General features: G+C 48.2%; 1 protein-coding gene across 1 annotated transcript; it reads left to right on the plus strand.

Annotated features, from left to right (window-relative positions):
* The first annotated feature begins 232 nt into the window (after positions 1 to 232).
* On the plus strand, positions 233 to 5,291 carry LOC116023167 (probable inactive leucine-rich repeat receptor-like protein kinase At3g03770). The gene is made up of 7 exons (XM_031264146.1): positions 233 to 2,162; positions 2,366 to 2,499; positions 2,980 to 3,223; positions 3,391 to 3,602; positions 3,704 to 3,729; positions 4,156 to 4,267; positions 4,587 to 5,291. Exons 1-7 carry the CDS (start codon positions 800 to 802, stop codon positions 4,815 to 4,817), a joined length of 2,322 nt encoding a protein of 773 aa, XP_031120006.1. The 5' UTR covers positions 233 to 799; the 3' UTR covers positions 4,818 to 5,291.
* Positions 5,292 to 12,388: the final 7,097 nt, after the last annotated feature.

A 12,388-nucleotide genomic window follows, 5' to 3' on the forward strand; every position in this document is an offset into this window, starting at 1 on the left:
AAAATTAAGTATGCAACATAATTTTTTATGTAATATATAATTTTAATAATGTGTCTTTTAATTAAAATTTTATAATTATTAAATAAGAAATGCAGTATAATTATACGAGAAATGACAATTAACAAACAAAAACTTGAATTGATTGATGCGGCCTGCTAGTGCTATTGCGCTAAGCCGCTAACCGTTTTGTTTTGTTAAAGTTCATTCACATGGCAATGGCATCATAGATACCCTTCCCTTCCCTTTCATTTCCTCTCGTCTGTGGACTGGACTGGACTGGACTGGACTGGTATGAGGGATGAGAAGAACAACTCAACCGACGCCATTAATGCCTCTATCTTATTCTTTGTCTCCTCTCCTTCATTGCGCTCACTAATTAAATGCTTTACTGTTTCTCCCCACTCTTTCTTCAACCACCTCTCCACTCCCCACTCCAACATTTCTCTCATCCCAACGGCTCTCCCCTCTTTCTTTATTTGTTTCTTTCAAAACAAACAAAGGACATTCCTTTTACCTTTTCTCTCTGCATTTTTTTAATGGCTTCTCAAGATTCTGGCAAGCACTCTAGATTTTTAATGGTTTAGGCTTTTAATGCACTTTGGGGCTCTCTGAACGTTTATATATGGAGATTGTTAGGCTAAGACTAGAGCTGAAGTCATAAGTTTTGCTTTCCTTACGCTTACATACTCCAGCTCTTGAATAAGCAAGAATTTTAGGTGGCTTGGTTTGCTTCTAATTCTCATGAAAGGATTGGCATAAGTGTCTTCCTACTTCCTAGGGTGTTGTGTTTTCAGCTAAGATGGGATCTCTGAAGATACCTGCTCTTCTTATGGTGATATTGTGGGCTTCCTTTATCTCAAGTACTCATGAATTGCAGTCTTATCATAGGCAAGTTCTTCTGCAGTTAAGGAAGCATTTGGAAAACCCAGTGTTGCTGGATGTTTGGGAGACTTACAATGGGGATTTGTGTGACTACCCTTCATCACCACATATGAGCATTGCATGTGAGGGAGACTCAATTACTGAGCTCAGGATTATTGGAGACAAGCCAGTCAAGGTTAGTGAGTTCAATGGATTTGCAGTTCCAAACCAGACCTTATCTCACCATTTCTCCATAGATTCTTTTGTTGTTACTCTCACTAGACTAAAGACCTTAAGGGTTCTTAACTTGGTGTCTCTGGGTATTTGGGGACCTCTTCCTGATAAAATTCATAGGCTTGCATCACTTGAGGTTATGGACTTGAGTTGGAATTTCATGTTTGGTTCCATTCCATTTAATATGTCTAGACTGGTAAAGCTCCATGCTTTAACATTAGATGGGAATTTCTTTAATGATACTGTGCCTGATTGGTTTGGTTCTTCATTTAAAAACCTAACCATTCTAAGCCTAAAGAACAACAGGTTAAAGGGTAAGTTCCCTTCTTCATTGTCCAAAGTTGCAGCTCTTACTGATGTAATGTTTTCACACAATATGCTGTCGGGTAAATTACCGGATTTGAGTGCATTGTTGAATTTGCATTTGTTGGATTTGAGGGAAAACTGTTTTGACTCTGAACTGCCTCCCCTGCCAAAAGGGTTGGCCACAATTCTTCTTAGCAATAATACATTCTCTGGTGAAATCCCAAAACAGCTAGGTGAACTACACCAACTTCAACACCTTGACTTGTCTAATAACTTTCTGAGTGGGACACCGCCTGATGAATTGTTCTCTTTGCCTAATATCAGTTACTTGAATTTAGCATCCAACTTACTGAGGGGTTCACTTTCGGACCGTATCAGCTGCGGGGACACACTTGGTTTCGTTGATATTTCCTCAAACAGGTTGGTTGGCAAGCTTCCTTCTTGCTTAGACCCCACTTCAGAGAAGAGAATTGTTAGGTCTGGTGGGAATTGCTTGTCTGTTAGTGCCCAAAATCAACATCCTGAGTCATATTGTGTACAAGAGAAACATACTAACAGGAAAAAAGTAGCAGTACTGGTAGGCGTTGTCGGGGGAATTGCAATTGTTGTGGTACTTTTGGCACTTGGGTTTCTACTTATTTTTCGGCAAAAACAACACCATACACAAGGCACACTGGATCACCATACACAAGCTACATTTCCAAAGATTGTGCAAGATGCTCCACAGACGGGGATTTCATCTGAACTCCTTGCAAATGCCCGTAAGTTCTTGGTTTAATTTATTTTCCTGCTTTTGATAATCTCTCAAAGATTAGTTCTAACATTAGCTTTAGGTTTCCAGAAAATAACTTCACCACTAAATCAGTTAACTAATTAACCAGCTTGATTGGGCTTTCACTGGAAGCTTCTTGTTTGTTTGTTTTTTTTTTTGTCATTGTTATCACCACCACCATCATCATTGCAGGAATCATATCTCAAGCAGCAAAGCTAGGATCTCAAGGTTCTCCAGCATACCGGGTGTTTTCCATTGAAGAGTTACAAGATGCTACCAAATATTTTGATCAGTCAGCTTTATTGGGTGATGGCTCCATGGGAAAAGTAATCCTTAACTGTTATGTTTTTTTCATCTTATAATCCATCAGATGCTCACGTTACATATCTATGTGAGAATTAGTGAATTCCACAAAAACAACCTGCAAATTGGTTTTCATTTACAAAATCATTGTCAACCTCTCATCATTCCATCATTTAGTTTATTCAGGATTCTGCTCGAGTCTTTCTTAAACGAAGCTAATAAGATACAACTGATTAACCATTGCTTTTTTTATGATTCATTGCAAATGTAGTTGTTTGCATTTGTGTATGGATCATCTTATTTGCCATATCAAGTGTGCTGATTCACATTGGGTTAAAGTTTTGAGAGAAAGAAGATTATCATCATGGAAAACTACATTGTCATACCTAATTGGCATGGTTTGGCATATAATGAGTTTTGCGTGAAATTTTTTAAACAGACTCTTGTTTTTAACTTCTTAAATTCTCAACAACTTCTTACATCATCCGCCTTTGTTTCTTCAGATTTACAAGGGAAGGCTGGAGAATGGAACCTCCGTTGCTATTAGGTTATTGGCCTTGCATAAGAGACATCTGATCCGAAATCTCAAAGTTCGATTGGATTTTCTTTCAAAATTTAGTCATCCAAACTTAGTTAGCCTTCTGGGTCATTGCATTGATGGTGGAGGGCAAGATGACTTAACAGTCAACAGAGTTTTTCTTGTGTATGAATTTGTTCCTAATGGAAGTTTCCGTGCTCATCTTTCAGGTGAATGGAGCTAGACCCATGTTCCCCATGATCTGGATCTACACGGGCTTTTTAAATTCTTCACTGCAATATGCAAATCTGTGATCCCGGCATTTCCTAATGACATTGATTGCATGTTTTTTACCAGAAGCTCTTTAACTTGTGTTGACCAACATCTGTATCTGCAGAAACGAGCCCGGGAAAGGTTCTTAAGTGGTCAGACAGATTGGCAGTTCTGATTGGTGTAGCCAAGGCTGTGCACTTTCTCCATACCGGGGTAATTCCTGCTTCTTTCAGCAATCGATTGAAGACACATAATATATTGCTTGATGAGCACCAGATTGCAAAGCTGAGTGATTACGGGATGTCAATCTTTATGGAGGAATCTGACAAAGTTGAAGTAAGTTTACTTGCTATTTTAATCAGTGCGGTAAACATTCATTACTCTCTCACTATTGAAAGGCATAATTATATCTCACAAGCGTGGTATCCTTTATCCAGGGCAAGGGAGATGTCTCCAACTCATGGTAAGCATCGTTTTTCTTAAAACAAGATTTCCAGTTGTGTCTTGAGAAATGCCATGTGTACATACTGTAGTGTGTTAAGCATGTCCTTTGATGAATATATTCCCTCATTCAGTAAAACATGATTTTGTTCCTCTAAAACAGGATAAAGAACATGAACTCAAATCATGTACATAAAAGGTGGTCATGATTGCCCACAATAGTTTCTATCAGGAGAAACACGAAAAATGTAGTGTAAAATGGCATGGTACTGTGGTAGTAAAGACTCAATATGTTTGAATATTATGTAGAAATTTAAGTTATTACGGAGTATAAAGCTATTCGGTATATCGCCTGTTCTCTCCAACAAATGGACTTTAGCACAATGGCATCTATCTTTATCGGCTATTCGATCTGGAGAACCTCACTCTGTGGCTCATCTGGTTGCAGGTATATGACAAAGAAAGAGGATGATGTATACAATTTTGGGTTCATATTGCTGGAATCACTAGTGGGCCCCATTATCAGCGGAAAAGGAGAAGCATTTTTGCTGAATGAAATGGTAAGATTTTGGTGGGCTTCATTTGCCATTGCTTTCTAAAAGACACCCCAATAAGACATTCTTTAACCCTTTGTTCCCATATTCTGCAATTATCAATAAGATATTCTTTAACATTACCTTTATTCTGAGCCAATTTCCTAGCAGTCATTTTCATCCCAAATCGTGTTTTTCCTTAATGTTTGGCATGCGTTGTTCTTTCTTAATTGATATCACACGGTTGATGCAGAATCTTAGAAAGAATAATACGAGTGCCATATTAGTATGCAGCATGCACTGACCTTGGATATAATATAGTGAAAATCTGGCATTTGAATCACAGGCATCGTTTGGTAGCCAGGATGGTCGACGAAGAATTGTGGATCCAGTTGTGCTAACCACTTCCTCACAAGAGTCTCTATCAGTTGTAATTTCCATCACCAACAAATGCATCTCCCCCGAGTCATCTACTCGTCCCTCTTTCGAAGATGTCCTTTGGAACCTTCAATATGCAGCTCAAATCCAGGCCACCGCTGATTCAGAACAGAAATCCGATACAACTTCAAAGTCATGAGATCATCTGCAACACGCCAATGCTGCATTGTGAAACCCCATTAATCTCGACGAATTGAAGAAGCAAGCTAAGCTAACCGGCTTAATACTGAACCCCTGAGTGAATGCTTGCTTGCCTGCCAATATGCACATTCTTGACAGTAAATGCCCTTCAGATCTCATGGTCTGATCAGTGATCATAGGAAGTACAGTGAATAGTGGGCCTAGGAATTAGGATACTGGGAGTATATACAGTGGATGTGGAGACATGTATAATTTACAAACTAGATAAAGTTTTTTTTTTTTTTTTTTTTTTTGTTTAATTAGGATTAAAAACTTGTTCTTATTTGATAGTTAGTTCAGCCGTAGTGTTTGTCTGAGTTCTGGATTCCTTAATGTTGAACAAAGTGGTAGCTGCTACTTGACAAGGTTTATAGCATACAACTGAATTATGGGACAAACATCAATAATCATTTATGTCACATCTTTACTTCCATTCATGGTTACAGTACTAAGTCTTGTGTTTATAAATGTCTTCATGTTTTATTTTATTCGCTACTACACAGGAGAGGTAAATCACATTATGAAGAAAGTGTTATTGAACTAATGATTTTTGGGTACGAGAATCATGTTCCACGTACTTGCTAATCCCTCTGGGACAATTAATTTCAGTTTTGATCATTTGCTTTAGCATTATTATCACTTTTAGTCATTGATTACATAATGTCTAATATTAATTTTCAGACTATTCTATTTTCGTCACTTTTGGTCCTCCATTATAATTTTTGGCAAGTATTTGTTGAGAGTGGGCATCTATGTCACCACAAATTAATGAGATGAAAATTAATTAGAGCTTCTTTTGATTTTTTTTTTATAATACCACTGATATCGTAAAATACGGGCACCAAGGAAAACTGGAAAACACGATCTTTTATTAACTCAAGGATCCAAACCCGGTTACAAGTCAAGAAGTTCTCAGCAGGTCGGCAGTGGGCTTCCCTACTGTCCGAGCTCACTCTAAGTCTTAGTCTAGAAATAGCCAAAAGATCCCCTCTCCCCTCATAAATGCGCTATTTATAAGGGAGAAAAGTGCGGTTGCCGGACCTCCGGCATGGCGGGAACGTGGAGTGCATGCGCCCGCCTCACTCTACGCCCAAGCGGGAAGGAGTACGTGGCAGTCCTTGGCACGCTGGGTCGTGAGCCCGTCGGGGGCACTGTTCGGCCCGTGACGGCCGAGCCCACGTCAGCCTCCCGACCAACCGACTCCCCGACCGCACAGCCTCTGACCGGGTCCGGAGTGCATCCGACCGGTCCTGGAGTATATTCACTATCATCTAGCCCCCTCACCCCAAAGTGCGACGAGTGCAAGCGCGAGGGAGTGGTTTGGGGTGAAAACTCATGTTGAGCCGACCGCATTGCTGCTTGCCGTGGTGGTTCTCTCGCGCGGATGCACCGGAACTTGGTGAGGGCTCACTCACAGCGGAGAACGCCTTTGGCGGGAAAACCCTCGAGAACCGAACCGTCACCTCAGGCGTCGATTAGTTTTCCTCGCCTATAAGTAGCCGCTTCACCCTTCGACGCCCACTTTTACCTTCGCAGCTATCCCGAGCAAAAACAAAGGGCAGTTGCCGTGTCAAGCCGTGAAGTCTTTGTACCCTTCCGCCGCTTTCATACTCGGTAAGCATCCTATCCTGCTCTCTTTTTAACAAGATAGAACCCCGTAGTTCAGGTCGGCCCCGCATCCAAAGCTAAACCCCAATCCCTTCGCTTAAATAGGAATTAGGATGTCGGACTCGGACAGCCAGAACGTATCTGGTCGGGATTACGACGAGGGCGACGAAGCGGTCAACGAAAGTTTTTCTCATTCAACGGGAGGCTCCACCTTCAACCAGATTGACGAAGTGGAGCACGTCTCCCCCAACGCCGAGGAAAACGAGGGGCCGCTACGACCCTCGGCTTCTACCGAGGACGTCTGCTCGTCGGGCCGAGGCAAGTCGCCACGAGTAGTGGTCTCGAAGATGTTTCCTCACCTCAGCCCCCGCACCGTGGAGGAAGTTACCGTCTCCATACGCCGGAAGGGCGTCCCTCGAGAGCTACAAGCCCCAGGGCAAACCCTGGGCCCCGAGGCCTCGCCCCGACGCCGTGCACTCCCGGCCCCGGGCGAAGCGAGTTCATCGGCACCGAACCCCCGCCAACCGTCAGCGTCACATGCCCCAGTGGTAGCCAGCTCGTCGGACCCGAACCTAGCAGAGGCCGATCAAACCGCCGACAAGCCTTCCGCGACCCGAAGGAAGATGCTCTTCCTGAACAGCGAGGTCGTTCAGCAGCAGAAGTGCTTGCTCACCCGAGCCGAGATCGACAAAATCCACGCATTACTACGGGGTCGTATCCCTTATAAGGTCAGTCGGGCGCTCGGCAACGTAATCGATTGGCACGTCGACGATTGGCTCCGGATCCACCTAGACTCCCTGAAGGCGCTTCTGACCTTCCCCTTTTCTCCTTTCCTTCTTGCTTTCTTGAAGTACTACGAGGTCCTTCCGGGGCAGATTATTCCGAATGCTCATCGGATGATCGCGTGTTTTCCCCAGATCTGCACTCGGCACGGGCTGATGTGCACGATGGAACTGTTCAACTTCCTTTACGCCGTCAGGCCTCTCTCGGCCAAGCACGGCGAGGGTTATTTGATGCTTCAGTCCCGAGGGCACCATTGCACTCTCACCAACGTGCCCGACAGTAACAAGGGGTGGAAGAACCGGATACTTTCGGTTGAGTATAAGTGGAAGTTACCGGTCCCCCGAGTGTGGTTTACGCACTTCACCGAGCATAGCTTCCCCAAGCGGACCCGAGCTCTCACCGACGCGGCCGCGAAGATCTCCTCGGAGGTGTACGAATACCTTATCTTCCGCACCCCGGAGGATTACAAGAACGCCAACCTCGAGCCCCCCAACTACAGCCGTAGCGAAAAGTACGAGCCGGTGCCGATCGTCGTTCCGGCCGTCAAAGGTTCGTCGGCCAAGCCGAGTCAAGGTCAACGAGACTGCTTTCGCCAGACTCTAACTCCTCTAGATCGGTTTTATCGTCCAATCATCCAAACTAATCCGTTGTTACTTGTGCAGGTATGTCGCCCGACAGAGCATTCGTTGCCCCGGCCGCCGCCCCTCGCCCCAAGACGAAGGTGGCCCTGGGTGCGAAGAGAGCCGCCGCCAAGCCAACCGCCGAGCCACCGATCATCGACGTTCCTGACCGGGCTCCTACTGACGCCTCATCGGGTGGAGGCGCAGCCCCCGACCTTCCAGTTACTCTCGGCCCAAGTCGGCGAGGGAAAGAAAAGCGCCAAGAGGCGGAGATTGAGGAGGTCCTCACCCTGAAGCGTACCAAGCGCTCTTCCAGCACCCGGGCTTCCGATCTCCACGATGGCTTGCGAGAGAGGGACGCGCTAGCCTCTACCCTCGTTGACCAGATACGGGACAAGGTGCCCGGCATGGAGACCATCATGGGGTGGTCGTGCAACCGACTCGGTGAGCAGATCGCCGAGGATATCCTCCGGGTAAGTTTTTGTTATCGAGGTATTATATCACCCTTTGAACGGGTGCAGGTACCTAACCTTCTTTGCCCTCTTCAGCTCACACACACGACGACCGACCTCTTCAGTCGGGCTCGGGCCTTGGAAGGCATCCGAGAAAAAGAGATCGTCCCCCTCCAGAAGCAAGTCTCCGTGGCCGAGCGGAGGATTCAAGAGCTGGAAAAGGAGCTCGCAGCCGCAGAGGACCGAGCCGAGAAGGCCGAAAAGAAACTCGGCGAGGCCGAGGGCCGAGCCGAGAGAGGCCATTGACAAGATGAAGGACGCTAGCAGCCTTGCTCGGTTTATCTGTACCGATGAGGCCATAGCCAAGGAGTTCCTCACCGCCTTCATCAACACGGAGGTCAGGGATAAGCTCACATGGGTCTATGGGCAGTGGGCCTTTTCCTCGGGCTGTCGAGCCATACAGGAGCAGGTTCACACGGCCCTGACCGAGGGCCTCGAGGAGACTGATCTCCCAGGCGTGCTGGCGCTGCTTCCCAGCGAAGTGGCCGACCCCGGCCCTAGGCCCTACTCCAAACCAGGTCCTTCGGAATGAACGCGCGGAGCTCGGCCCGCTATGTGCCGAGCACCTCAAACAGCTCTACTTAATAAAATTTTAGTTTTTGCTTCGTACGCTGATTGTTATTGTTATTGCACGATCGGGCTCCTTGCTCTCGAGATGGGCACCTTGCTCCCATCGGCCTCGAAGACCATGAGGTCGGCAGACCAACGTAATCGGGCACCTTGCTCCCGAGATGGGCACCTTGCTCCCATCGGCCTCGAAGGCCATGAGGTCGGCAGACCAACGTAATCGGGCACCTTGCTCCCGAGATGGGCACCTTGCTCCCATCGGCCTCGAAGGCCATGAGGTCGGCAGACCAACGTAATCGGGCACCTTGCTCCCGTCGGCCTCGAAGGCCATGAGGTCGGCAGACCAACGTAATCGGGCACCTTGCTCCCGAGATGGGCACCTTGCTCCCATCGGCCTCGAAGGCCACGAGGTCGGCAGACCAACATAATCGGGCACCTTGCTCCCAAGATGGGCACCTTGCTCCCATCGGCCTCGAAGGCCATGAGGTCGACAGACCAACGTAATCGGGCACCTTGCTCCCGTCGGCCTCGAAGGCTATGAGGTCGGCAGACCAACGTAATCGGGCACCTTGCTCCCGAGATGGGCACCTTGCTCCCATCGGCCTCGACCCTTGGCGCAGAGCAACGATGTCTACACAAACTGAGCCGAAGCTCTCCATTTAACCAACATAGACTCATTACATTAGGGGGGGCTTCTTTTGGCCCGATTACATAATCCATCATCCTAATCAATGGTGAAAAAGCACTAAATGTTCCGGGTTCCAAATCCGATCGACCGGCCTCCCCGTGGTGGTTTCCAACTTGTAGGTGCCAGGTCGGATTACGGCAGAGATGACATACGGCCCTTCCCAGGTTTGTGCGAACTTTCCGCCGTCATTTGGCCGGCTGGCTTTCCGCTCTCGGAGAATGTAATCTCCCACCTGGAAGTACCTCAGCCGAACTCGAAGGTCACGGGACTGCTTTATCTTGCTCTGATACTCAACTATTCTCCGGGCTGCGACCTCCCTTCTTTCCTCCACGGCGTCAAGTTCTGCGATCATCATTCGCTCGTTGTTAGCCTCATCGTAACCTCGCTCGCGAGATGTCGGGATCCAGGCTTCGATCGGCAGTCGAGCTTCAACTCCGTACACCAGTGCAAAGGGGGTTTCCTTGGTGGCCTCCCGATGAGTCGTCCGATACGCCCACAGTACGTAAGGCAATTCATCTGCCCAACTTCGGCCGGCATCAAACAGCTTCTTCTTCAGTCCATCTAGGATCGTCCGGTTCGCGTTCTCGACCTGTCCATTCCCTTGGGGGTATGCCACAGACGAGTTCTCGACCTGTCCATTCCCTTGGGGGTATGCCACAGACGATCGGATGGACTTCGTGCCGACCGTAGCTAGAAAGTTTTGAAAATATTGGCTCTCAAACTGCCTCCCATTATCCGTGATCAGGTGCACGGGAACTCCGAAGCGGGCGATGACGTTCCTCCATATAAAGCGCGCGCACTGCTGGGCCGTTATGGTCGCCAAGGGTTCCGCCTCAATCCACTTTGAAAAGTAGTCGATAGCCACGATCACGAACTTCTTCCGAGCTGCCAACATCGGGAATGGACCTATGATGTCCACCCCCCAGCGAGCGAATGGGATCGCCGTGCTAATCGGTTGGTAAAAGGTCGCCGGCCGACCGGGAGTCTTTGCGAATTTCTGACAAGGCTCGCACGCTCTGACAAGGCTTTCACAATCTAGTTGGATGGACGGCCAGTAATATCCCATAACCAGATCCGGCGTGTGAGCGACCTGCCCCCCTGATGTGCCGAGCACAGGCCCGAGTGCAACTCCTTCATGACTATATCTGCCTCGAACGCGTTTAAGCACCTCATCAGTGGACCCCCATAGGATCGTCGGTATAGACGGTCATCCACGATCTGAAATCTAGGCGCTCGGAGCCTCACTTTGCGCGCTCGGTCCTCTTCTTCAGGCATTTTCCCATCTTGGAGGTATTCTTTGAGGTCGGTGATCCATGGGTCCTGTTCCACCCCGACCGGCTCAACTTCAGAGGAGTCGATGCATGGCGCAACCGCTTCCTCGATGTGAGCTATCTTCGATATATGCTCGGGGGCCTCATGTACCAGCCGAGACAACATGTCTGCATCAGCGTTGTTTGACCTGGGAACGTGGGTGAGTTCGTGGGCTTCAAATTGTTGCAGGACGGCCAGCACTCGATCTTTATAGATCATCAGCTTATCTCCGTTGGTGGCGAACTCGCTGTTAACCTGCCCAACGACCAGAGCGGAATCCGTCTTAGCTCGGATGGCCTTCGCCCCTAGTTGTCTTGCCCGCAGCAGTCCGGCGATTAGGGCCTCGTACTCGGCTTCATTGTTGGTNCGCAGCAGTCCGGCGATTAGGGCCTCGTACTCGGCTTCATTGTTGGTCGGCGAGAAGTGGAGCAAAATGGCATAGTAAGCCTTGAAGCCCTCGGGGGTCGTGATGACCATCCCTGCTCCCGCTCCCTTCTTCCCGCTAGACCCGTCGGTACTAACTTCCCACCATTCAGGGGCATGGGGATTATTCTGGTCGGCTTCAGTGTCTCGCGCGGTGCACTCCACCATGAAATCAGCTAGAGCCTGGGCCTTGATGGACGGTCGGGGTTTGTACTCCAAAGCGAACTGCGTCAACATCATGGCCCACTTAACCAGGCGTCCCGAAGAGGTTGGGATCCTGAGGATGGCCCCAATCGGCTGATCTGTTAACACTCGGATATTCCGACCTTGAAAGTAAGGCGTCAACCGTTTCGCTGCAGTAACTAGCGCAAACACCACTTTCTCCAGCCGAGTGTATCGGAATTCCGGTCCCTGCAAAGCATGGCTGACATAGTATACCGGTCGCTGCACTCCTTCATGATCAACTCGGCATAAGACCGCACTGACGGCCCGATCTGATGTAGCTAGATATACCTCTAGGTCTTCCCCTGGCTCAGGCTTCGATAGGACGATCGGGGATGCCAAATAAGCTTTGAGATCTTCGAAGGCCGCCCGGCTGTCATCATCCCAGGTAAAGCCGTTGGACCTTTTCAAGATTTTGAAGAAAGGGTGAGCTCGGTCCGCTAGCTTGGAGAGGAATCGGCTGAGCGCCGCCAACCGGCCGGTGAGTTGTTGCACTTCCCTAATGCTGGTCGGGGGCTTCATATCCAAGATGTCTCGGATTTTGGCCAGGTTCGGCTCTATTCCCCGTCTGGTCATCATGTAGCCCAAGAACTTCCCAGTCTGTACGGCAAAAGTGCACTTCTTTGGGTTCAACCTTAACCGATGTTCGCGCATGAGTTGAAAACGCGCTCGGAGGTGGCCTGGATGGTCGGCTCGAACTGTGCTCTTGACGAGCATATCGTCGATGTAAGCTTCCATAGATCGTCCCAGCAATCCCTCGAACACTGAATTAATCATTCGTTGATACGTAGCCCCC

Source organism: Ipomoea triloba, chromosome 6 (genome assembly GCF_003576645.1).
Source record: "Ipomoea triloba cultivar NCNSP0323 chromosome 6, ASM357664v1".
Classification (NCBI taxonomy): Eukaryota; Viridiplantae; Streptophyta; class Magnoliopsida; order Solanales; family Convolvulaceae; genus Ipomoea; species Ipomoea triloba.